This window comes from Citrus sinensis, chromosome 8 (genome assembly GCF_022201045.2).
Source record: "Citrus sinensis cultivar Valencia sweet orange chromosome 8, DVS_A1.0, whole genome shotgun sequence".
NCBI classification, from domain to species: domain Eukaryota; kingdom Viridiplantae; phylum Streptophyta; class Magnoliopsida; order Sapindales; family Rutaceae; genus Citrus; species Citrus sinensis.
Window position 1 is genome coordinate 27,521,787 of NC_068563.1, and position 26,937 is coordinate 27,548,723.

Below are 26,937 nucleotides of genomic sequence, written 5' to 3' on the forward strand. Positions count from 1 at the left end.
TCCAAACTTAATTTTTAATTCTAATTTCATTTTTTTAGAAATAATAATGAATAAATAAAAAAATTAAATGATAAAATATTAAATATTAGTATAAATAACAAATATCAATATATTTATACAAATATACTATGAAATTTTTAGGTCCAACTAACAAACTGGAGTCTTAAATTACTATTTGATCATATCTTATTTAAAAGGCCTTGGGGCAAAAATTTTTTAAATTTAACTTTTATCTAATAAAACAAACTAAAGCAAAAGCTAAAGTTATAATATCCAAACTTTACTAAGATATATTGTCAAACTTTACTTTTATTTAAAATTTTTATTTTAATAGATTAAATCAAATTTAGAAACTAAAAATCTAATGGTTATTTAGGGGTTTTTCGGGAACCTTCGGGGATCCCTTTTATTATTCGAGTGGGGGACGGAAATTTCTTTAAACAATTCTGATGGGGATGAGGAAGAGATTGAGACATATGCAAAATATCGGAGATAGATATGGGGATATCAGTCTCCTCCCCATTGCCAGCCCTATTCGTTAACGGGAAAAATCACGACAAAAGTTGTAAAAATAACTTAAATTAAGGTCAATGTAGGAAAATAACAGCTCTACTGAAGAAGATCTCATGTCTTTCCAATAGTACTCGAGCTCGATCTTCTAGTTCTTCCTTTATTCCATGAATTATGTACACATGCCATGCTGAAATTGTGCCTATTAAAATAAGTTTCTTGCAATAATGAGTTTGCAAGTCTTTATTGTCTTCTAGAAATTCTGCTTGTATATTGAATTCAAATGCACTTAAAAAGTACGTCGCTTGAATTCCTCCATTTTTAATGGCTTTGACAATATTGATTTCGCCTTTGGGGTCGGAGATGAAGTAAAATCTAAGCCGAATAAGCTTCATTGGGGATTTCAATGCCAGGATTCAATTTGCAGTAGAAGCGACACAAACTCTTTTTTATTTTCTATTGATCCCTTTTTCTTTTTGGTGAATGATGCAAAGAGTGATTCCAATTCATATTATTAAGTGTATAAGCTGAGGCTGCTGAGCTGGCTAATGACGTACTAAGCTGGATTGGGTGGTTATTTGGTTTTGATTTTAGTTGTAACAATTTGTCCAGCTGGCACGTTATGATTGGAAGGCTTATTAGTTAGTTAACGTTGCAGCTTTGAGCTCTGTTTTTTGTAATCAGTTTTCACTGTAACTATAAATAGTGGTTAACATAATCATAACGATGTAATTCAAGATTCTAATCAATAAGAATTTTCTTAGCTAAAGTTTTCTTTCATTTTCTCATTTACCAAACACCTTTATTGATTTTAATATGGTATCAGAGCTGAGACTTATGTCTGGATCCAATCATATAGCTTCTTCCTCACTCTCATTTCATTTTGTTCAACCTGTAAAGCTCGACAGATCAAACTATCTGGTGTGGAAGGCTCAAGTTAGAACATCAATCATTGTTAATGGACTTGAAAGCTTCATCAATGGTGAGAATGTGTGTCCAGAACGTTATCTCACTAAATCAACTCAAGAACTTCGAAGATCTGGAGCTGAAGCTTCACAGAAACAAAAGAATCCAGATTATGCCTTATGGATGAAAACCGATAAGCTTCTGCAGAGCTAGATGCTGTCGTCAATGGTGGATAACGTGTTAATCATGGTGATCAACTGTGAAACTTCACTTGAGCTTCGGGAGATGCTTGCTGAAATCTTCATATCACAATCTAAAGCAAGGTATTTGCCTTTGAAAATGCAACTTCAATCAACAAAGAAATGATCACTCTCAATAAGTGATTATTTTAATAAGATGAAGAAAATTGCTGATAGTTTGATCATTGAAGGTAATTCAGTTACTTCAAATGACTTGATTATGCACTTGCTCACTGGATTAGATGATAACTATGAATCTTTAGTTACAAATATACTTACTAGGCTGGAAAAAGAGAAACTCACTGTTGAGGAGGTGTATTCAATGATGCTTAATCACGAAACTAGGCTTGAAATGAGCAAAGGAAAGTCTCATAATGAATCTCTACATGATATGACAGCAAATTTTGCTCAGAAGAGCCAAGGTTATAATAGATCTGGATATAATCAGAAAAATGTAGGTGCTGGTGGTTTTGGTGCTTATGATAATAGTCAGAACAGTAGTACTGGTCCTGGAAAAGATGTGTGTCAAATCTGTTTCATTCCAGGCCATGTAGCTTATAAGTGTAAACACAGGTTCAATCAAGGTTTTATTCCGAGAAATAGAGGTTTTGATGCTTTTAGGCCAAGAGGTGGAGGTCAGAATTATAGAGGATTTTCTGGAAACAATCAAAATTATTTTGGCAGAGGGTCTGGGTATAATGGTTTTGGGTACAATGGTTCTGGTTTTGGTTATGGATTCAGGCCAAATTTTCCTAGACAAGCTGGACCTTTCTTTGGCTATGTTGCTTATCAGAATCCAGGTATCATGAATCCTTAAGGTGCTTTTGACTTTCAAAGTGCAAATGGTGCATATAATGGGACTCAAACGGCAAACATGTATGCTGGAAATATTGGTATTCCTCACAATGTACCTCCCTCTGTACAATTGGCAAACTATAGCAGTGTAGCTGATCCAGCCTAGTACATTGACTCTAGAGCAACTAATCACATTGCTCAAGATGCAGGTATATTATCTAAATACTCAACTTACCATGGCTGTGAAAAACTGCATGTTGGAAATGGTATGGGATTGCCTATTCATAATGTTGGATCTGTTGCTATTAAAACCTTGTCTACATAACCTATTTACCTGAATCATGTTTTACATGTACCTGTAATTACTAAAAACCTTATCAGTGTTTCCAAATTGCTTGCTGATAACAATGTTTTAGTTGAATTTTACAACCATGTCTGTTTTGTTAAGGACAAGAACTCAAGGATCACATTGCTCAAGGGGATTGCTAGAGGAGGTCTTTATCAAGTTTCAAGTTTAAATGCAGTCTGTGATAACTCAAGTTTTGTTATTCCAGTGTCCACCTCATCTGAGTCTGTTTTCAATCCAATAAGTCCATTGTCAGCAATACCAGTGTCTATGTTTACTCAATTGAATTCATTTGATACTGAAACTTCTCCTCTTCAGGCTGTAAATAGTTCTCAATTAAATAAGAATGCCTATGTGGCTCATGTTGCTTCATGTAATAAGACTGTTGATTATAGTTTACTGCACAAAAGAATGGGTCATCCCACAATTCATGCCTTAAAACAAATTATGAAATGCCTGGATTCAACTTTTGTTCTTTCCAAAGACTCAAAATTACAGTTTTGTGATGCTTGTCAACTAGGCAAGTGTCATATGCAGCATTTTCCTTCAATAGAAACCTTAACCACTCAACCCCTTGAATTGTTACATGCTGATCTTTGGGGACCAGCTCCCATTACCTCTTCCCAAGGATACTCATATTATCTATCTATCCTGGATGACTACACCCGATACACTTGGATATTTCCTCTTACTGCAAAATCCAAAACTCTGTCAGCCTTTATTGACTTCAAAACCATGATTGAAAATTGTCTGAATTTAAGAATTAAATGCTTACAATCTGATTGGGGTGGGGAATTCAGGCCTTTTGTATCATATCTTTCTGAACAAGGCATACAATTCAGACATCCATGCCCTTATATACATCACCAAAATGGGAAAATAGAGAGAAAACATAGACATATTGTTGAAACAGGCCTTACCCTTCTTGCCCAAGCTCACTTGCCACTCAAATTCTGGTGGAATGCATTTCATACAGCCACATATCTCATTAACAGACTTCCTACACCCATTCTCAATAATAAATCACCATTTGAGAAACTATTTCACAAACCACCAGATTATACATTGATGAAAGTTTTTTGTTGTTCCTGTTACCCTTATCTCAGACCTTACAATCATCATAAGCTCCAGTTCAGAAGTGAAATGTGTGTCTTCTCTGGCTATAGCTCCCTTCACAAAGGTTATCAGTGTCTACATCCCTCTGGAAGGGTCTATATAAGTAATCATGTTATCTTTGATGAGTTCTCTTTTCCATTTAAGTCAGCTGCAAAATTTTCTACAAAGTCATGTTCTGATTCTTCACATGAGTCTCCTTCTTCCAACCCTCTTGTCTCATTTACATGATCACAGACTGCTGCACAACTTGATAGGTCTTTCTCTCAATCTGCACCTTCAGCAACTGTTTTACCTTCCACCTCAAACTTGTCTAGTTCAGAAAACCAATTGCTGTCTCATACTTCTAGTCCTATAAATCAGCAATCATCTTCTCAACCTATTCATCATCTATCTCCACCTTCATAACCCATAATTGGACATTCCATGACTACTCGATCTAAAAATGGAGTCTTCAAACTAAAAAAGACCTACCTAGTTGAATGTAATCCTAAGCCAACAGAACCACTTACAGTTTCAGCTGCTCTCAGTGATCCAAAGTGGCTTCAAGCAATGCAAGAAGAGTATCAAGCCTTAGTTAAAAATCAGACTTGGACACTTGTTTAGCCTACATCACTTGTCAAAGTTGTAGGAAACAAGTGGGTATTTCGAATTAAACACAATGCAGATGGTAGTGTTTCCAGGTATAAAGCCCGACTTGTAGCAAAGGGTTTCCATCAAACTCAAGGTGTTGATTATAATGAAACTTTTAGTCCAGTGGTGAAGGCTTCTACAGTTAAGCTTATTTTAAGTTTGGCTGTTCTTAATCACTGGTCACTAAGACAAGTCGACATAAACAATGCTTTCCTCCATGGCTATCTTACTGAAGAGGTGTATATGCCGCAACCTCCAGGCTTTGTGGATCAATCCAAACCTACTCACATCTGTAAACTTCAAAAGGCATTATATGGTCTTAAACAAGCCCCTAGAGCTTGGTTTGATAGACTAGGAACAATGTTGACTAATCAATGGGGCTTCAAGAATTCCAAGTCTGATAACTCTCTGTTTTTCCAGAGAATTCAAGGTCATCTCTTGTTGGTATTAGTCTATGTTGATGACATCATTGTAACAGGTTCAGATTCTACACAGATTCAACAAGTTATCACTAATCTGCAGACTACCTTTGCTCTCAAAGACCTTAGAGAATTACATTATTTTCTTGGTATTCAAGTTACCAAAACTGCCACAGGGTTACATCTCTCTCAGACAAAGTATATAGCAGATCTTCTCAACAAAGTTAAGATGCAAGATTGTACTCCTTACTCTACTCCCATGGCTGCCAATGTTCCACTTACCAAAACTAACAGTGACTTATTTGCTGATGCAACTTTATATAGAAGCACAATTGGAGCTCTTCAGTATGCTACCTTGACCAGACCTGAGATAGCATTTCCAGTCAACAAACTCAGCCAATTTCTAGCTGCACCAACAACCAATCACTGGCAAGCATGCAAAAGGATTCTTCGATATCTAAAGGGTACATTGCATATGGGATTACAGTATTCCAATCAAGGGCCCTTACATATAGATTGTTTCACTTATGCAGACTGGGTAGCTGATAGAGATGATCGAAAATCAATTGCTGGATACTGTGTTTACTTTGGTCATAATCTGATCTCTTGGTGTTCAAAGAAACAAGGGGTGGTTTCCAGGTCTAGTACTGAGTCTGAGTATCGAGCTCTAGCAATGGCAGCATCTGAAGTTTTGTGGCTTAAGTCCTTGCTGATTGAAATTGGTATTTCTCTTGCCTCTACTCCTGTCATTTGGTGTGATAACTAGAGTGCTGCTGCCTTAGCAAGTAATCCCAAATTCCACTCCCGAACTAAGCACATAGAACTTGATGTTCATTTCTTGCGAGAAAAGATTGCTAATAAGAGCTTCCAAGTTAGTTATGTTCCCAGTTCCCATAACTCAACTGATATCCTCACTAAAGCTTTAGCTTATCACCCTTTTCATTATCTAAGAGACAAGCTCACCCTTACCAATCCAGGTTGAGCTTGAGGGGGGATGTTAAGTGTATAAGCTGAGGCTGCTGAGCTGGCTGATGACGTACTGAGCTGCTGAGCTGGATTGGGTGGTTATTTGGTTTTGATTTTAGTTGTAACAATTTGTCCAGCTGGCACGTTATGATTGGAAGGCTTATTAGTTAGTTAACGTTGCAGCTTTGAGCTCTGTTTTTTGTAATCAGTTTTCACTGTAACTATAAATAGTGGTTAACATAATCATAACGATGTAATTCAAGATTCTAATCAATAAGAATTTTCTTAGCTAAAGTTTTCTTTCATTTTCTCATTTACCAAACACCTTTATTGATTTTAATACATATCTATTTTATTCTCTATGAAGCCACTCTTCACCGGTTTCATAGTGATGCCAGTTAGCAAATTTTGTGCCTTTCACATTGAAGCCACAGGAATCGGTCACCTGCTTGCACCTTCAACTTTATCTTAACAGGTAACTTAATAGTTAAATTTCGAACTTGTTCTTTTTCTCCCAATTAAATAGCAGTTATATAGAACTGTTAATTATTCTTTCAATCAAAGTTGTGCGGGAATGGGACAACACTTCATTTCTGTTTTATTTTAATCCGACCAATTGATGTTAAAGCTTCAATCTTATGGGGATAGGAATGGTGCAAACTCTATCGAGTTCACTATTAAGGCTTCCACTATGAATGTGACTCACGCCAATAAAAGCTAGAATATCATAATACAAAGTTTTATTCGGTAAGTACTCAGTCCTGTATCATATCTACTGTACTAAAGACCTTTCCCCGTCAACAAGCAATTTAAACCCAACATATATAATATAAACTAATTAAGCCAAAGCCTCACAAAAACCAATTAGTACATTATCCTAACCTCCCTCAAATTTTAAACTGCTCAGCCTTCAAATGTCTTCCATAGGCATAGAAGATACTGATGCTAAACTTAAAATCAACTCAGAGCTTTATAATGCTCTGATGATCAAAAAAGATGAGCAGAAGGTGATTGAACTCTACAGAAAAGTCCCTGATCATGCATTGTACGTGTTTACAATACATGACGACACAGTACTGCTTATGGCTACTTACACCAAGAAGAGTGACTTGGTGATAAAGCTACTTGACGAATTACCTGACCAGTCTCTCGACAAAATGACACGACAAAACAAAGCAGGAAACACTATTCAACATGAGACTGCCACCAGTAACCATGCTCTCCCTGTCGCAGACAAAGTGTTAAGGAAGGCTAGTTCGAAAAATAGACTACAATGGCAACACCATATTGCACATGGCCGAGATCAAAAGAAAAGATTATGTATCTGAAAAGATGGAAGGCCCTGCTATACTTTTGGGGGACGAGTTGCTCTGGTACGATGTGAGATTTATCATATCTGTAATATATATACTGATTTATTATGTGTTTTTGCAGCAAGTGAAAAGTGTGACAATGGCCCATTCCCTGAACCACGGGAACAACATGGGGTTCACCCCGGAAGAGTTATTTGCAACAGCAAATAATGAGCTTCGTGCTCAATCGAAAGAATGGTTGATACGCACAACAGAAGGATGCCCAGTGGTGGCCTTTGCTGCTGCATACACGGTACCAGGAGGCTCAGATGAGAACACTGGCTATCCAATCCTCATTAATCATCTTTTCTTTGTTGCTTTCACCGTCTCCGATGTTCTATCTCTCACATTTTCTTTGGCGGCTGTGGTTCCATTTCTCTCAATGCTCACATCCCCTTTCAGATTGGAAGACTGTAAGCACTCGCTTCCTAATAAAATGATCCTGGGCTTCACATTTCTGCTTCTGTCTGTGTGCCTTATGATGGTAGCATTTATAGCAACAATTCTGCTTATGATAAAGAGCGAGGAAAGTTGGGCTAAAATTATGCTGTACACTTGCACTTTCATCCCAGTTGGAGTTTTTGCACTCTCATATTTTCCTCTATACATAACAAAATCAGTGACAAGAGGTCTTAATTATTTACGCGACAAGGCAAAAATATTTCTCCCTCAGTGGCTTGTAAACATATTTTGCTTCTCATCCAACAGTTTTAAGGTGAAAGCTACAAGTTCTTCCATCCCTTGAAATTTTGGACTTCAGCATGCAGTCTTCTTATGTTAGAATTGAATATATCACACATTGATTTGGGTTTCATTATTTAGGAACTTTGAGCTGAATTTGTAGTTTTCAATTTGTAAATTTTCCTTTTTTGTGTGGTGTTAATTCACTGTGACTTGTTATCATTGATGTCTTATCTATATATATATAATCATTTTCAACATTTTTTTAAATGCAGAAACACTTTTAAATCGTGCGGTTTAAAAGAGTCAGTTATTGAATTAACTATAAAACCATGCGATTTAAAAAAATTAAAAACTAACACTTTTAACCTTATGAAAACAAAATGAGGGCACGTGTGTGTATATATATATATACATATATGTGTGTGTGTGTTAAAAAACACCATCAATAAAAGTGAGTCCCTACAAATTAATCTTTCGAATTTTCTTTACTCTTCTTTGCATGCGTGAACTATTTGTGTTGGTTTATCCTAAACAAAAAAGAGTCGTTACTATTCCAAGCTAGAAAAAAAGTTAAAAAAGGAAAATAAAAAGAGATAAAAAAGAGAGAGATGAAAGCCAAGTACCAAATTTTGGAAGCTAAAATAAGGCAAGACAATGATAGGCTTGCGGCGTTGGCATATTTTGTTTTTCTGTCAAGCAATTGGGAAGAAAATTATGTAGGACACATTTTTTTCAACTTTTGATTGCAAGTTTCTTTATTTTCGATGTTGAGGGCAAGTATATCTTCCTTATGCGGGGATAGAAGTCTCATTCCTGAATTACTGTTTATGTTGAGATATTAAACTCCTTTATCTTGTCACTAAGTACATTATAAATATAATGGAATTTTTTTACTCATATTTGAATGTGGTCTCACCTACAGTAAGTGAGCTAGAAACAAAAGACTTGCAGTTCAATAGTTAGAGTGTTACTTGATGGTTTTAAAGTTTTGGTTCAAATCCCAATAACCACATTATTTTTTGTTTTTATTTCACTAATCTACAGATAAGGGGGTCCTGCCTAATCCCCTCACCTTGGAGTGGATATGGCCAATGGGTCGGGTCGGTATCCACAGGTAAGGGGGTCCCGACTAATCACCTCACCCTCGGGCAGAGATGGCCAATGGGCCGTGACGGCACCAAAGCAAGGCCCATGTGTGCTCGTGCCCGTGCCACGCCGTGCATAAATATTTTTTATTTAGGCCTGGCCCGTCACACATACCGTGCTCATACGTGTCGTGCCTAAGAAAAAGTTCACTAACCTTTTTTCTTCTTTTTTAATTTTTTAACAGCGCATACTAAGCTGTTGGCGTATTTTTTTTCAAGTTTATGTATTTTTCTTAGGTCTATGACTTTATTCAAATTTAATAAAATCAAAAATTCAAAACTCAAGTCCATATTCAACAATAATAAACTAATAATAGTAAGAAAATGTAATATTATTACTAAATTTGACCTTATAGTATTAGAATTTTTTTAATACTTAATAATAATAATAATAAATAATAAATAATTTTTCTTAAGGGTTAGCTTAATTGTTAACTTAGAGTTCCCTAGAGTCATAGATCATAATTCACAATAATATTAATGCATATTTATAAAGTCATGATATTTATAATTTTATTCCTTAAAATCATGATATCAATTATTTATTTAATAAATTATAAATATAAATCAATTATAGTATTTTGTTTGAAACTAAGAATTAAATGAATTTAAAAAATTCAACTTCAAGTTATTTGTAAAATCATAAAATTTTAAGTTTATTTTCATTAAAAAAATAAAATGTGCTTATTGTGGGTTTTTTCATCGTGTCGTGCTTAGCCCATCTCTAATCGTACCGTACTTTTAAGGCCCACGTGTCTAAACTTCTAAGACCGGCCCAGCCCACGTACGTGTCGTGCCGTGCCGTGTCGCGTGCCTCATTGAAACATACTCATGTCGTGCCGTGCTGTACGGACATGTGTCATGCCCATGCTGTCCGGCCCATTGGCCATCTCTACCTTTGGGTGGTTTATAATAATAATAAAAAAGTGAGCTAGATAAATTAGGTCAAACCTATAAAATTTCTCTTATTTTTCATTAAATCTTAACTTATGAAATTGTTTCTCATTTTTCCTCTTGGCTATAAGAGATTCATCTAGTGGATGACTATAGTATTGGTATTAGAATATTGGCAGATTACCAATTTCTACTCTATTGAGATCAATATAGACCACTTACCTCATATTATTTTCATAATATCTAAAAACCCTCTTGATATAAGAAGTTTATTAGAAAATAGGCTTGATACTTTATTTTAGAAATATAAAATAATAGTTATTACAAAAAATATTTAAAAAATACGAAAATACCTTATTATTAATTTTTTTATTCACATCAAAACCTATATTTTTTTATGTTTAGTACATAAAATTTTATTTATATAATTTATTTAATTTATAATCAATATAAATAAAAGTGTATTGAAGAATAAAGGTAATACTATGTAATGAAAGTCATTGGATATCACAAAAACAGTAAGAAGAGAGGATAAGTGGTATATATTAATTTCAATAGAAAAAAAAATTAATAATTTCCCTCGATAGTTTTAAACTTTGCATGGTTGATGGCCCTCTTAAGCCTTTTCATAGACAACGATTCTTTTCTTTTCTTTTTCTCCTTTTTTGCTTTTTAAGTTGAAGTTGTACAGAATAATGCCACTCATCAATAATTTATTCTATAAATAGTCATTTGCCAATTTTAACCTAGAAAAGCTCTCTGCATGTTTTTCACGTTGAAGTTGCCGAAATCAAACAACTTTGCCTTAGTGCGAACTGACCTTTGTTTATGGTTAATTAAACTCTCAAACAATGGCACATGCAGCATGCAGCAATTACAGAGCAATAATCGTGATGGTTTTTCTGTAAAAGTTGGTGGGGTTATATGTTCTTTTGACAAATTAAAGAAATTCAATCCTATCAAGATAGGAATAGTATAAACTTTGTTGGGTTGAGTTGCACCTCATCATATCAACTTTAGCAAAAAGAAAATGGTGAATTAATTCAATAACCTGAACAGGTTACATTCCTATTAGAATCTAATAATTAGATACGTGTGGTTTATCCATCACACAGAAAGGTTGCGTTTATTTTATTTTTATCTGAAATTTAAGTTAATTTAAATTTTAAATAGATTTAAATGTTTTTAATGTGAATTATATATTTATTTTTTGTCTGAATTTCAGAAAATAAGTATTAAATTGTTGTTTTTTTAATTTTAAAAAAACTAAAAACATGTACTTTTACATTTGTATTCTTATTAAATTTGAATTTCAAATAAATAATATATATATCCTAAAGAACATAAATACCATAATATTTTAATATATATAAGCAAAACCACATTCAATTGAATACAAAATGATTTTGTAATTATAATATATAAAATAGCATAAGTTTCAAATTTCATCACAATTCTCAATAATGTACATACGGGTGGGCATAAACCTACAACCTAGACCAAATTAAATGGTTTGGGTTGGGTAAATTATGAAAATAAGTTAGAAGTGAGTTTCATATAAAAAAATCATTTCATTATGGGTTGGGCATGGTTTACCCATGGGTCATGTATAAAACCCCAATACTCTAACTTGTCAAATGAAATAAATGAAAACAAATCAATGAAAGCTCGCTATTAAATTGTTCACGCGTGATCAATTGTCAATAGTTGGAAAAGAAAAGCAACATGTAAAAATAAATCAAAAAATTAAATAAATGGACCATTTGCCAATCTGAACTCAAAATAGCTACCTTTCAACCTGCAACTTCTCCTTTCTAAAACCAAGACACAAAAATTCTCAAATGGTGTTTGTTCGTTCATTGTCCTCAGTTGAAATTGCAGAATCTTATTTGTTTTCATTTATTTGTTGTTTTGATTTGTATTACAAGTTCCTGAATTGAGCCAATAAAATTCAAAATCAGTTTTTTTTAAAAAAAAAACTTTTATTTTTCATTTAATATTTATATATTTGTTGGTGAATGAGCATACTCTGTTAATCGTGGAATCTCTTGATTAAAATACTGCGGATGGGAATGATTATGACGGATTGCTTTGACACTTGAGTTGGGATGTCTTATCTTGTTTTGATTTGTATGGATATTGTTAGAGTTTGTGTTGTAATAGGGTTAATACTTAATACTACTAGTTTTTTTTTCCTTCTTTAAATTTACTTATTGATGTCTTTTTTCCTTCTTTAAATTTACTTATTGATGTCATGTTTGTGAAGGCTTATTATTAGAGTTTACGTTCTCATTTATTGAGAAATAATGATTTTTGTGATTAAACTTTATTTTAATTTTCTAGTATTCTTTAATTTAAGGATGAAGTTATTGTAAAATTTATTATTTATACTTTTTATCCACTATATTTTTTCATATTTTAATATTAATTTAATAATTAATAATTATTATATAATTAAATTTATCAAAATAAAAAAATATTTTGATAATAAAATTCAAACCAAACCCAAATGGATTAGTTTGGGTTGAAACCAAGCTTTTATGGTTTAATTTGAGTTGACTTAAAACCCAACTCAAAGCAACCTATGCCCACCCATAAATATACATAATATAAGATGAGATTATTAGTGGGTAAATGTTTATGGGTGAATTTTGGAATAGGCATGAAGATAATTTATAAAATATTGGTCTTTTTGACACTAGATATTAGTTGGCTTATTCAGATTTCTCTATTCAGTAAAAAGTTAAAAAAAATTATTATTTTATTAAGTCAAAATTATCTAAAATTTCCCATTAAGTTATAAAAATAAACACCTCTACTTAATTAATTAAGTTAAGTCACTTTAAATCATTAATTTAAAAAACAAACAACCTCTAAGTTTTTGTTTTTTAATATGAGGTCAAGTAATTAGTCGATAAAACTAATTTATTCTACCGATGAATATTTTCTATTTATAAGACTCAGTGATTCTCATTATTACAGTTAATATGAGACATGATTCATCGTTACTATGGCATAGCCTCTAGGTTTTTTTTCCCCTCCAATTTTTTTAGTATTATATGTCCCAAATTATTTATTATGATTTGTCAATTAATTCATTATATTTTAAGAAATTCATAAATAAGATGCATAGAATTTAGAAATTGCAATAAGAACTCAAAAAAAAAATAATGAAAATTTTGATTACCATTCGGCGATGCATTTGAATACATTAAATAACAACATATTATTTAATTGTTATATGATTGACATGATTTTTTTAAAACCACATGAGATTTTCACAGTAAAACATATGCATGCAAGAAGCAAACTAGCAGAATTTTATCAAACAAGTGTACTCTAGTTGAGTACTAATATACTTTCGCCATGTTAACAAGCAAATTGTCAACATATAAACCAATTAATTTGCAAGCTTGTTAGTCATAATTAATAATCTTTCACATCACAGGTCGCCATGTTAACAAGCAAATTGTCAACATATAAACCAATTAATTTGCAAGCTTGTTAGTCGTAATTAATAATCTTTCACATCACAGGCTTCTTTAGGCTTCTTCTTCTCCGACTCAACTCTTCTTATTAAAAGGCAAGAAAGTAATGTTTATTCATATATTACCGTCCATTCTACAATGATATAAATACACAAGAAGCTATTGTAACAATTACAAGGAGAAACTTAAAAGGAAAAATAAACGAAGAGGGTAGTTGTTGTCTGGTGGGTTGGTGGCAGTTATCATTATGTCTATTGCATTCCAAAAGTCATCGTTGCATGTCAAGAATCTTGGATGTCATCATTGCATTTTTGCATGTGCCTCTGTTAATGATGTGCTCTGTTATAGAAGATACTGGTTCTAAACACAAGATCAACGCAGAGCTTTACAATGCTCTGCTGATCAGAGAAGATGAGCAGAAGGTAATAGAGCTTTGCCGAAAAGTTCCCGATCATGCCTTGTACATTTTAACAATCCACCATGACACAGTTCTGCATATGGCTACTTATTCCAAAAAAAGAAACTTAGTGCTCAAGCTTCTCGATGAGTTACCAGACCAATATCTCGACAAAATGACTCGACAGAATCAAGCAGGAAACACCATTCTACATGAAACTGCCACAAGCAACCTTGCGATTCCTGTGGCGGAGAAGCTGTTAAAGAAGGAGCCGGGGCTGCTAGGCATGCGCAACAACAATGGAGAGACTGCTCTACTTCGTGCTGCCCGATACGGCAAAGCTGATATATTCAACTTTCTTGCTCGTAGAGTTTCTGGGTACGATCTCGGCACTAAGCTGCCATTTCTTCACAGAAATGATAAGACTAATGTTCTTCACATTGCCATTCTTTCTCAGCACTTCGGTAAGTTTTCAAAATTATTGCCTAGTACCCTGGTTTGATGATCAAATTAAATTTTGAGTGTCCGTATGTATTTCTATCCTTGTTTATAACTGTATTCATCTTTTTGAAACAGATTTGGCCCTGCAAATTGCTCATGATTACTGGTACTTGATTGAAGAGCAAGATGTGGATGGGATGACTGCTCTTCAGCTTCTGGCATGCAAGCTTGAAGCTTTTGATCGCAAACGGGCCGAAGGGTTTTTCAATAAACTAATCTATTGTGGTGAGGTTTTCTTAATAAAAACTGAATATAATTTTCGTTTTTGCCTCCGTTTTTCCGGGAAACATTGAATTATTCATTGCTTCTGATTTGCCTTTTATTTTCCTATTGGTTTTGAAATTAAAATAAGATATTGTTAAAAGATGGTAACAAAATAATTCCTTGTTTGACAGCTTAGATTTGAATAACCTTGTTTGCTTTTTAAATCACTTTCCCGAGACTCTTTACAAGAAGAAGAAAATTCTAATGGAAAGTGCTTATTTATACAATTGTTAACTCTTTTTCTTTTTTTTTTTGGTGGAAAAGTTAAATATAAATGTAGTTTGAGCCGAAGAGCAGAATTTGAAGGGGAAGAGCGACAATATGAATCAGCTATGGAGCTTGCCAGGTTTCTAATTAGAAGGGATACTTCATGGGAGATTACTGATTCATTCCAGGACCAGAGTAAGCCTAAAATTCATAGATATGGGGCAAATCCCAATGCCTCATCCGTTGACCAGAAAGGGATTGGAGAAAGCTCTGCTAACGATAATGCTGAAACCCCTCTGTTTCTAGCAACAAAATCTGGATGTACAGAGATTGTTAAAGAAATATTCAATGTATACCCCCAAGCAGTTGAGCATATTGATGATGAAGGAAGAAATATATTGCATGTAGCTATCAAGTATCGGCAGTTAGAGATTTTTGAGCTTGTAGTCCAAATGGAAGTGCCAATGCGAAGGCTAGTCCGGAAAATTGACAACGGTGGCAACACTTTACTGCACATGACCGGAATCAAAAGAAGTGATTATGTACCTGAAAAGATGGAAGGCCCAGCTCTAGTCTTGCAGGAAGAATTGCTTTGGTACGAGGTACGATTTCACTAATCCTATTTACTTAAGGTTTTGGTAAGTTTAGATTATCAGGAGAGGATCCTAATTTTGCTATTAACAAACTTTGTTGGTTCTGGTGTGTATTGCAGCGTGTAGAGGAAGTGAGCATACCCCATTTCAGGAACCACCGGAACAACATGGGGTTCACCCCGGAAGAGTTATTTGCTACTGCAAATAATGAGCTTCGTACTCAATCAAAAGAATGGTTAAAACACACAGCAGATCGATGCTTAGCGGTGGCAATTTTCGTCGGTACCGTGGCCTTCTTCGCTGCATACACTGTACCAGGAGGTGCTAATGTGGGAACTGGCTATCCAATCCTCCTTCATCATCCTTTCTTTGCGACTTTCGCTGTCTCCAACGTTCTATCTCTCACATTCGCTTTGGCTGCAGGGTTTACGTTTCTCTCAATCCTCTCATCCCCATATAGATTACAAGATTTCAAGCAGTCTCTTCCGAATAAGTTGACACTGGGGTTCACATTTCTGTTTCTTTCTGCGTGCCTTATGACGGTAGCATTTGCGGCAACGATTCTGCTCATGATTAAAAATAAGGAACATTGGGCAAAAATCTTGCTCTACACTTGTTCTATTATCCCAGTGGGAATTTTTACGCTATCGTATTTCTCTAATTACGTAACAAAATCGATTGCTAGATCGTGCAAGAAATTCTGCAGCAAGACAGGGCTGCCGGTTCCTCAGTTTTTTGTCTCTCTTCTGAAGAGGATCTTTTGTTTCTCCAAATGTTTGAACGACAAAACCACCGGCTCTTCCATTCCATGAGCTTCAACTTTTAAATCTGAATAGGCAGTGTGCGAAATTGTTAATCTTGGTCGTTTGACTCCTTGTTATCAGGAGTCTGTGTGTCTTAAGTTATTACGGGATTGTATTGATTTGAATGAAGATGACGCATTGTGTTGGCAAATGTTTATAGTAATTGTAATAAAAATGTGAGTACACAAGGCATCATTGAAAGAATCGAATTGTTTGAGTAATTTCATATTGTTCAAAAACACCCACAAACAATTTAGGTTAATTGTACATATCACAGGCGGGGGAATTTAGGACTAATAATGAAACTTTGATGGCCTTCAGCTTTGAGCTCACGTGAGGTGAGAAAATTCAAATGTACACCCACAGTTTCATTTGTGATTAAATTTGAAATATTATTGAATGTTGTCTCTCTTTCTCGAGGGAATTTGAATTTATGTGTAAGAAGGGTAGCATACCAAGGAATCGGATGATAAGTCAGTCATTATGAACAATATGGCACAAATGGTACGACATGTCGGTTAGATAATTTAACATTTGAAGACGAGCCGTTTTTATGTCTGGGCTACCACGTGCATTTCGTCCAAAAAAAAATTAATTTCCAAAAAACTCCCCAGGCAAAACGCCTCTTGTAATCCTAGTGATAATAACATCTGGATCCATGTATTTTTACACTTTCTCAAGTAATTTAATAGTTGTCCATGTATATCGAACAAGGCTCCGCCTTAAGGTAAATGACTGCGATACCCTTTATTGTCAAGTCACATAATGCTAAAAAATTAAGGGTGACCATAGTGACTCAAGCCAAACCCACCAAACAAACCCAAACCGAATCGATCCACCTCGAAATTCAGTTTAATTTTACTGTAAAAATTTCAAATTGATAGACTTTGATTCGATTTAAGTTTTTAAAGTTAAATTAAAAGACGAAAAAGAAAAACTAATTTTTATCCTTTAAAAAGTTCACTATTATAAGGATAATTTAGTTATAGTATCCATAGGGCTCTATGTCGTTGAGTAAGACAAAGTAAAAAAGATCGAAATAAAAGGTAAAAATTATCCACTCGTTATTTCTCTTCCCCTTGCAAATTGCAATCCATCACTCGGTAGACAAAAATGTCATTTCAGTAATTTCACTACAAAACCCTAGCTATATAATCCCCAATTTCACTAAGCACCAATTCTCTCCACTCGCTATCTCCAAACCCTAACCCTAATCTGTCATCTTCCTTCCCACCCAAAGAAGACAAGAATGCCGCCCAAATTCGACCCGTCCCAGGTGGTGGATGTGTACGTTCGGGTCACGGGTGGCGAAGTCGGAGCCGCCAGTTCACTGGCTCCAAAAATCGGACCACTCGGTCTCTCCCCCAAGAAAATCGGAGAAGACATCGCCAAAGAAACCGCAAAAGACTGGAAGGGCCTCCGCGTCACCGTCAAGTTGACCGTACAGAACCGTCAGGCCAAAGTCGCGGTGGTCCCGTCGGCGGCGGCGCTCGTTATCAAAGCCCTCAAGGAGCCCGAAAGAGACAGAAAGAAGACAAAAAACATTAAGCATAACGGGAACATAACGCTTGACGACGTCATCGAGATTGCTAAAATCATGAGGCCGAGGTCCATGGCTAAGGAACTGAGTGGGACCGTGAAGGAGATTCTGGGTACGTGCGTGTCTGTTGGGTGTACGGTAGACGGGAAGGACCCCAAGGATTTGCAGCAAGAGATTAATGATGGTGACGTGGAGATTCCCCTCGATTGAGATAAAGGTTGCCTGTTTATTTTGCTTCTTCAGTGAGAAGTTTAAAGCGACTTATCATTGTTGTTTTATTTGGTTATTGTTGGATTTTGGATAAATTTGAGGATGTTATTTTTGGTTGAGGTAATTAGAAATGGTTCTGTTGAAATTTCAATTTTTGGAGGATGATAGTTAATTTTTCTTTTTTATTTTTATTGTTTTGTTCGTTTGCTGATTGATGCCGTGTGGTGGTGAATATCTTAGGTTTATTGCATTTTTTTTTCAGTTGTTTTAAATTACTGTCCGGAATTGACAAAGAAAATTATAGGTGCCATTTTCATCTTAGGTTTGTCAATCTGTTAGACAGGACATCGTACAGAGGTTTTTGTTGAAATTGTTTTCAAAATGAATCTACAATATGCTATGTGTGACTTTAATAATTCTGTTTAGATTGCTACTCTCTTTTTTCCCCTTTAAATCAGCGCCCTCTGAATCTTTTTGTTTCACGGACCATTCAAGATATTTGCTCATTATGATTCTGTTTAGATTATTTTGTCTTCTTGTTAGCACTACAGACCTTATGGAGTCATGTTTGCCTATATCCATTTCATCTCATCTCCTAACGTTAATCCTCAGCAGTTTGATTACTCTCTGTCAAATGCGGTTTTTGGCTCTGTAATGTCTGGTGTTATTAACAGCACATTCTTTAAACTAAACAACATTTTTGCTTAACAGTGGTACTTATAAGAAATTTTGTTAATCTCTATTTAATAAAGCTGGATGGTTTAGACGCGTATTAGTTACCACCTAGAGAAATGTCATAGCTGCAAACTTGAAATAAGTTCACTATTTGCAAAATTTTCACTGTACTAAACTGCATTGTTTTTTGTTTGACTATATTGGACGACTTGTGATTACTGAGCTTTCACCTATTCATGTCATTTCACAAGATGTGCACCTTGGTAGAGAGGTGGCACAGCATACGTGACTATTGTTCCAAGTACTGTCAATTTTGTTTCTCTTTCTGCAAAGGTGCAAGATGTTTGTGTTGTTTGCTTTTGCACTAATTATGTAACTAATTGATCGAGGATACTTGATATTAGGGCTTTGTAAATCAAAATAAATTCCACCATTTTCTATTGATCTTTGAGATGGGATAAGAATTCTGAGAGTTGTAATGCCAGATGGATAAGGCATCGATGTGGTTTTAGTTTTTTGAATCTTTATGCTGATTGATACTTAACCCTGTGGTTTTATTGCCAGGCAAAGTAGAATTTATAACAATGGCCGCTTTTCGAGAATGTTTGGTTATAGGTTGTGTTTAAATACTGGAGAATGATGGACTTACATCTTAACGAAAGCTGAACCTATGGATAAGTTTTCTGTCATTTGCTTGTTGGTGTAATCATCATATATATGTGAAAAGCATAATCTTCAGCTTCGAGTAAACAGTTGTGTCGGTTGATTTGTCATCCAATATCTTTTTATAATGGAGGGATTATTTAGCTACTAATGCTATTGCTAGGGCTGGTCATTGGATCAGATTTGGATCAGATTTGGATGGATTGGATTGGGATGTGGTTGAAAATCTGATTGGACATAATTTCTGCCATCCGATAGGATTATGGCGTGTTTACTTTCTAAATTAGGGAGTTACCGACGATGTTTATTTTAAAAAAATAGAGGCAGGAATCGAAACATAGGGTCCATTCAAATTTGGGAATGAGGAACGTAGGAGATTGATTCCAAAGGGTGGTGAGAATCGATCTCCTATCTTGAGATTGGCAATCCTCCCCCTTAAATGCTAATTTTGCCCCTAGTTAAAAAATAATTAATTAATTAATTAATATATTATAATTAATTAATATTATTATAATTAGTCTATAATTATTAATATATTTTTATTTTTTATTATTATTGATAAAAATAAAAATAATTAATTAATTAATTAACATATTAATGTTAGTTAATAATAAAAAAATATATTATAGTTATTTAATATATTATTATAATTAAAAATATTATTTAGAAATATTTTATTATTGTTATTAATGATAAAAAAATTACAATTAATTAATATATTATTAACAAAAATTAATAATAATAATTTTAAATAAATAATCACAATAATTAAATTTAAAAAAATTATGATAATAGTTTATTAAGTCTTTTTTAATAATTTAATACAATCTAACTCGTTTCGATTTTAATTCTTATAATTTAAGAAAATAATTTATTTTAATATTTATTTTTTAATTTTCATTCTAACTATCCTTATTCCTGTTTATTTTTATTTTTATTTATTTTTATTTTAATATAATAAACACACCATTAATTCGACAAAAGTCGATATCCCAAATCGAAAACGTAATCCCAAAAAATCAGCAACGACATCTAAGGCTTTGAGCTCGGCCAAGCGTCCACGATGCCAAGAAATGAATTAATTGATGTCTTTTCCTCGTACATTAATCAACTTTGTCTTGTTTTATTTTCACTGTTTAAGACGCGGCTCCATCAATGTATGTTTGTATGTATTTGGCTCCTATGTTGTGACGGACAATTTGATTTCCCACTTGACAGGTTTGATATTTGAGGGGCTAATGTGCCAGGCCAGGCTTTACACTTGCAACAGTTTGATTTGATACGTGGATGGTGACAGAGAAGTCGAGCTTGGTTAATGTATTTTGTGTGGACATTAGAGCGACACCACCACTATTCCAACCTTTCGTGATATGACGCGGTGATCTAAACATTTCAGTTGAGCAAGTTGTTCAGATCATCAGCGACTTACCTCCCCAAAATTACTAGCACAGGGCCCTGCTCAGGTGTTGGTCAATTTGGTTGACCGGATTTTTTCTGTACACCTCCAAACAATATAAAGTTGTTAATTAATGCTAACAAAAACAGGACGATTCCCCACCGTTCATTTATTAAAAGTTGGTTTGTTTGTGTTCGTCTATTTTGATACAACTCTAATAATACTAGAGTTGGTCCATAATTTTCTCTTGGCTTTTTCTGTCCACAGGAGCATCGACAGATTCTATATAAACCGTTCACTTCTGATATCCTTCAAATCAAACCATTTCCAAATTCTTCTCTGAAATTTACCTTTCAGCTGCTGCTACTCTCTTTCTCAGGTGAGACCAAGGAGAAAGAGGGACATCGTATTAATTAGACCACTTTCTTCTAATTATACCAATATTAACTTTGCCGCTGATTACTTTTCATAATCACAATTGCACTGATGGCTAAGGATCTCAGGCACAGAATGAAGCCCTGGATTGAGGTTGCACCATCGCTTATTGCTTTCCCCACGAAGTCTTCCAGCACTCCTACACTGGAGACAATTAGGGAAGAGAGAGCTGAAGATTACGAAGATGATGACGACGGTAACGATTAGTGTATTGTTTTTCCATGTGCTTCGGGTATTTTTAGTCACAGTTTTCCGTCGGTGCTCTAGGGACCAACTCAGTGACATGAAGCTCAATTTCGTGTTTCAGAGATGTTGATAAAATGTATGTTATATTCATCACCCGATGAATTTGGTCTCGTTCTACTTGTATATATATGTTAATGGAAACATAGCGAATTTTATGCCTGTACGGTATCTTCGTCTGCAAATACTTTCTATGCACTTCTTGCATGCTCTTGCACAGGCTACTATCATTCTATGAAATAATTAGGCTCTGCACTTGCGATTCTTTGTTAAAAATAATTGCTAAAGTTGTTGTTATAAATTTAGAACTGTCCATTTTAGTTATACGATTGCTCCTTAATTAGGCTACAAGTTCTTCTCTTAATTAAGTTATCCCCGTAAGTTATCCCCGTCTATTCTTCCACATTTCTGTGATTTAAGGAATTGCTAGGTCCATGCATGAATTGACATACGTTCCGTTATAAAAAACTCTTTGTTAAATTAGTAGTATTATAAATTACGATAAAGAGCAGGCAGTAGTACCACATGGACAAAACACAGTAAGAAGCGGGCAAGCCCGTATCTTTATAAACAATTGCTGAAGGTGAATGAAAGCTACGGAGCCGCGCGGTGAGCACAGAGCGAACTATTCTTTCGCCTTTTACTAAAGAATACCGTGTGCTCGCCGCTTTTAAGCGGCATACGCCAATTTTTTTAGGGGCGTTCCTCTGCGAACGCTCCCATCAATCCTTAGTCCAATATTACACATCTGTGTTTAATCTTCGATTGATAGAGTTGTGTACCAACTTTTTGTTATTTTCTCACAATTGAGCTTTATTTCATAAATAAGCAGACGACGTGTCGTGCAAAATGTGCCTGATTTACAATTCTTCATGTCACAGCCTTCGTTTTTTTTAACACTAGCAGTGCCTTAATTAATCTTATGGTTTGCTGTGTATGTTTTATCTTAACTGTCATTAGAGCTGGCAAAATTTGACACGACCTAATTACCCAACACGAACACGACATAAATAAATGGGTATGGGTCGTCAAATTTAACAGGATTATTAAATGGGTCGGGTCTGGGTCAACACGATTTTTTTCCGTGTCGGGTTAGGGTTAAAATTTCTGACCCATTTACCCGATCAATGACTCGATTATATTTTCTATTTTAAAATAATTTACATATTCTTATCATTAAAACTCAAATATTAGAGATGATTTTCTTTTTTTTTTTATTCTTTAAAAGGGTGAATATAAACACAATGTTTTATTTATAAAATTTTAAATACATTTAGAGCTTCAATAGTGTAAATGTGTAAAAATTGATAGACATGTATATTTTATAATATTGATATATAATATTATATATATATATATATATATATATAATATTAAAACCTCAATAATGTAAATGTGTAATATATTGGTAGATATGTATATTTTATAATATCGATAAATTATGTATGTATGTATGTACATACATATGTATGATAGTGTGTAAATATTTGATGTAACTTTTGTTCAATATATAGATATTAAATGAGTTATTGGGTAACCCGATTATTTTTTCGTGTCGGGTTTGGGTATCAATATTTTGACACGATTATTAAATGGGTCGGGTTTGGATCGACCTAAATTTAACACGACATGAACCTAACACGACACGAACACGATCCGATGACCCGTTTTGCCAGCTCTAACTGTCATCAATGCTTATCTTGGTCCAGCCTTCAATCATTGATTGGGCATAAAAAATGAGTTAATATCCCACTTGAATCTTTTGATATTTGGGTTGTTTATGAACCTTTTATGTCAACAGGGCTACTTATTGCTGGGCTTTATACCATGGGCCATAATTTCCATGTGTTCCGCTGATTGTGACCTTTAGAAAGCAAGTGCGAGTGATTGGTATATTTTGTGTGGACAATGGATCGACAACACATCAATACTTAACCACACACATGATGCAATGATCTGGCATTTCAACAACTAAACGGAGTTGTTCATTTCATGTGAAAGGGCTCTTGATCAGATTATCACTCTCTTAGCTCCGGCAAGTTACTTCGTTCTAGGTTTATGGTCAATTTGGACGGCCAGATTTTTTTCGAAAACGTCCAGGCAATATTAAGATCTCAATTAATGCTAACGATAAGAAGATGCTTCTCCACCGTTCATTTCCTAGGAGTCAGTTTGTTTGTTGTCGACTACTTCGACACGACTCCTATAAAACCAGGGCCAGTCCATAATTTCCTCTTGGCTTTTCCTGTATATAGGCTCATTAACAGATCCTATACAAGCATCCCACTTCTGATATCCCTCAATTCAGATAATTTCAACATTAATTATTCTCCGAAATTTACCACTGACCCTCTTACTCCTGTCTTCTCAGCTAGCATTTTAATTACTTTCCACAATTGCAACGATGGCAAAGGGTTTTAGGCACGGAATGAAGCCTTGGATTGAGGTTGCACCATCTCTTCTTGATTTTCCCACAAAGATTTCCAGCGCCCCTAAGCTGGAGACTATCAGGGAAGAGAGCGCTAAAGATTTTGGCAATGACGATGACGACAACTAGTTGTTTCCGTTTGTATGTTCTCCGTCCGTGTTCAAATGAACAGACTCGGTGACGTGAAGTTCAAATCAGTTCAACGAAGGTGTTTAAAACTGTACATCAGTACATCGCCCGATGAATTTTAATCCTGTTCTACTTCTACTTTTGTACATATATCTATTAATGGATACATAGGAATTTTGCATCAATACTGTGTGAATGCATCTTCATATATTTGATCATAGTTCAGTGATCTAAAGAATTGCTGGGTCCATGCATAAATTGACAGCCTTTCTGTTGAAGAACTCATGGAGTAACAAATATGAAATGACCAAGCAGTCCCACATTGATTAGAAACAGCATGAAGCACCCAAGCCTGTGTCCTTATAAACAATTGCTAAATTTGACTACCATCACGGAGCCGTGCGGTGAGCACAGAGCGAACTATTCTTTCGCCTTTTACTAAAGAATACCGTGTGCTCGCCGCTTATAAGCGGCATACGCCAATTTTTTGAGGGAGTGTTCCTCTGCGAACGCCCCCCATCAAGTCTTACTTGAAAGTCTTTATATTGATCATTGATTCACCATACCTGGCCATTTCAACTTCTTCTTTTTGTTTAGAGGTTGGCGCGTAAAAGTCGGCCATATTTGAATCTTGTTTAGAGGTTGGCCGGTATGCAAGTCTGGCATTTTAAATGTTTGGCCGAAGAACTAGTTGGGATTTCGGGCTTGTAAAGTGTTGGTGTGAATATGAAAAAAGCCCAAATGCATTTTTTTGTTTCTAACGTTGGGCTGGGTAGATCCTATCTGCCCAAGTGTATGAGCGAAAACTCTTATCTATTGTGCCCCCTTCCAATACCTCTTAAACCCCTCTCCCCTTTTTTAATTAATCCCATTAAAATATTTTAAAATACTAAAAATTCTTTTAGCACTCCATTGACGATGAAGCACCCTCTTACTGGGCAAGACCTCCATTACCACCACAAAATGCATTCAGAAAAGCTTCCAAATATGCCATAGCTTTGAATACAACAACCACCTCACCAAGAGCAACAATGCAACATCATAAAAACCATACCTATTCGGTGAAGACCGCAAAACCCACGTAATCATAAACCAACAAATGCAGGCTCATCCCTTTGTAACACACAGCAGCCAATTCATCAAAGGTTGATTGGACGTCTCGATGACCAGCAAACCTCACCAGTCGCTAGATTTTCAAACATAGACACATAGTAATCAACCAGTAAACTACATCCAAAGAAATCATGATCAACACTTATTGGCATAAAGAACACAACAGCAACACATAGGAGTTCAGAAGATACTAGGTGTTAAATGTTTTATATATATACTTTTTTTTTATAAAAAAAAAAGTGCGTTTAAAAAATTTATAACAGAAAATTTATTTAACTTTTGGGTGGGGTTTAATTAAGAATTGTCCTCTTATGTAATTTTAATAAAAATTATTGTAAAGTATCTATTATCTAAAAGAATTTTAAGAGGTATTAAGTTGGTTGCCAATAGTCCAAATCTAAAAGCTTCAGAATTTAAGCCATACTGTATAAACATTAACAATTTATCTTGGTCCAACAGCCCTGTTTTATAGTAAGTGTTAGTCAGAAAATATATCTAGTTTATGACATAAGGGAAAATTGTTTTATGGTATACTACCGATATGATTTAATATTGTTACTTCTAAGGATTTGACTGAATATTTTTAAATTTTTTTTTAATTGATCATTTAAGTTCAAATGTTAAAAAAATAGGGGTTAAAAAAAATAATTTGAGGTCTGTTTACACTCACCTTTTGCATAATAAGAAAAAAAAAAAAAGAGTTCTACTATTATTAGGCGATAGAAAAGAAGGAAAAGAATACACAAGTATTTTGTGCGAATTTTGAAAAAATGGGCCAAAATACTTGGTTGATTTTGTTTCTTAAAAAAAAAAAAAGAAAGAAAGAAAGTTCGCTTGGTTGTCATAGGTGCAATTAACCTGTCATCATACTTAAAAATATTGTTTATCCAAAAATTCTAGGTCTAAAAATAGGAAACAACGTTTAATTTATTTTTATTTTCAATTTGACTGAATATTTTGCCATTTCCGTAAAAGCCAAAGCCAAGAGCTGAACTTAGCAACTCATTCTCCCCACCGCCAATTTTCAAACCGTGCATGGTAAAATAAAACGACAGCTTCTCCGTAATTTTCTCTTAACAGAGCAGTTCCCGATTATCTGAGGCATTATATAAATCCTCTGTTTGCTTCAGCTATTTCATCATCAATAATCACACACACTCTCTTTCTCGTTAAGTTAATCCAAATCAAGGAGAAAGAGAGAGAGAGAGAGAGAGAGAGAGATCAAATCAAAATTCTAAATTCTAATCACTCCTTGTAATCTAATTTGAAGGAATTGCATCATTCATAAAATAAATTCACATTAGTCTATTCGCAAATGGCAAAGCAACAACATAGACATAATAATTCGATGAAGCATTGGCTCGAGGTTGCCCCGTCAGTTCTTGATTTCCCATGGACGCCTTCCACTACTAGCAAATTTCCCAAACTGGAACCAATTTTGGAAGACAATGCTGAAGAATATGCAGATGATGACGAGGACGAGGACTAAAAGTTTCGATTTGTTACGTTGTTTGTAAGAACAGCTTTATTTCCTTCCATGTTTGAAATGAAGCTACTCAGAGACGTATGATGGTTACCTCATTGTGTAAATTATTGTAAACACAACAAATTCAATATAAATTAGTGTTGCTTTCACATATTTATTACGATTCTAAATTCTACTCTATCTAAATTAAAGACAATATTTTGAAAATGGATTAGGATTCAGTGCTGATTAAGTTTTTGTTGAGCACCGAATTAATGAATAAAAATTTTTTTTTTTAATTTTTTTATTTATCTTATCTAACTACCATTAATTCAGTACTCAATAAAAACTCAGATCAGCACTGAATTTTTATCCTTTGAATGAA

The 26,937-nt window shown here is 34.5% G+C and overlaps 3 protein-coding genes and 2 non-coding genes across 6 annotated transcripts; all 5 read left to right on the forward strand.

Annotated features, from left to right (window-relative positions):
* The first annotated feature begins 6,841 nt into the window (after positions 1-6,841).
* LOC127899421 (ankyrin repeat-containing protein ITN1-like) lies at positions 6,842-8,024 on the forward strand. Its single transcript, XM_052432806.1, has 2 exons — positions 6,842-7,177; positions 7,362-8,024. Exons 1-2 carry the CDS (start codon positions 6,842-6,844, stop codon positions 8,022-8,024), a joined length of 999 nt encoding a protein of 332 aa, XP_052288766.1.
* A 5,603-nt stretch (positions 8,025-13,627) lies between these two features.
* LOC102626835 (uncharacterized) lies at positions 13,628-16,464 on the forward strand. Of its 2 annotated transcripts, XM_052433036.1 has the most exons (5): positions 13,628-14,351; positions 14,464-14,613; positions 14,917-15,461; positions 15,572-15,781; positions 15,876-16,098. In XM_052433036.1, exons 1-5 carry the CDS (start codon positions 13,769-13,771, stop codon positions 15,948-15,950), a joined length of 1,563 nt encoding a protein of 520 aa, XP_052288996.1. In that variant the 5' UTR covers positions 13,628-13,768; the 3' UTR covers positions 15,951-16,098. The 2 variants fall into 2 exon arrangements, with proteins under 2 accessions (XP_052288996.1, XP_006488092.1); XM_006488029.4 differs by having other exon boundaries at positions 13,629-14,351; positions 15,572-16,464.
* A 953-nt stretch (positions 16,465-17,417) lies between these two features.
* Positions 17,418-18,156, forward strand: LOC102627399 (60S ribosomal protein L12). Its single transcript, XM_006488031.4, has one exon. It carries the CDS (start codon positions 17,505-17,507, stop codon positions 18,003-18,005), a length of 501 nt encoding a protein of 166 aa, XP_006488094.1. The 5' UTR covers positions 17,418-17,504; the 3' UTR covers positions 18,006-18,156.
* Positions 18,157-22,017: 3,861 nt separating this feature from the next.
* Positions 22,018-22,135, forward strand: LOC112499450 (U5 spliceosomal RNA). Its single transcript, XR_003067046.1, has one exon. It is a non-coding gene; the product is annotated as a U5 spliceosomal RNA (small nuclear RNA).
* Positions 22,136-24,368: 2,233 nt separating this feature from the next.
* LOC112499451 (U5 spliceosomal RNA) lies at positions 24,369-24,488 on the forward strand. The gene has a single exon (XR_003067047.1). It is a non-coding gene; the product is annotated as a U5 spliceosomal RNA (small nuclear RNA).
* Positions 24,489-26,937: the final 2,449 nt, after the last annotated feature.

Coding starts and splice junctions, on each gene's coding strand:
- LOC127899421 (XM_052432806.1), top strand. CDS start 6,842: ATGTCTTCCATAGGCATAGAAGATACTGATGCTAAACTTAAAATCAAC. Junction 7,178..7,361: donor CAGACAAAGTGTTAAGGAAG/GCTAGTTCGAAA, acceptor GTGTTTTTGCAG/CAAGTGAAAAGTGTGACAAT.
- LOC102626835 (XM_006488029.4), top strand. CDS start 13,769: ATGTCAAGAATCTTGGATGTCATCATTGCATTTTTGCATGTGCCTCTG. Junction 14,614..14,916: donor CAATAAACTAATCTATTGTG/GTGAGGTTTTCT, acceptor TTGGTGGAAAAG/TTAAATATAAATGTAGTTTG. Junction 15,462..15,571: donor AAGAATTGCTTTGGTACGAG/GTACGATTTCAC, acceptor TGTGTATTGCAG/CGTGTAGAGGAAGTGAGCAT.
- LOC102627399 (XM_006488031.4), top strand. CDS start 17,505: ATGCCGCCCAAATTCGACCCGTCCCAGGTGGTGGATGTGTACGTTCGG.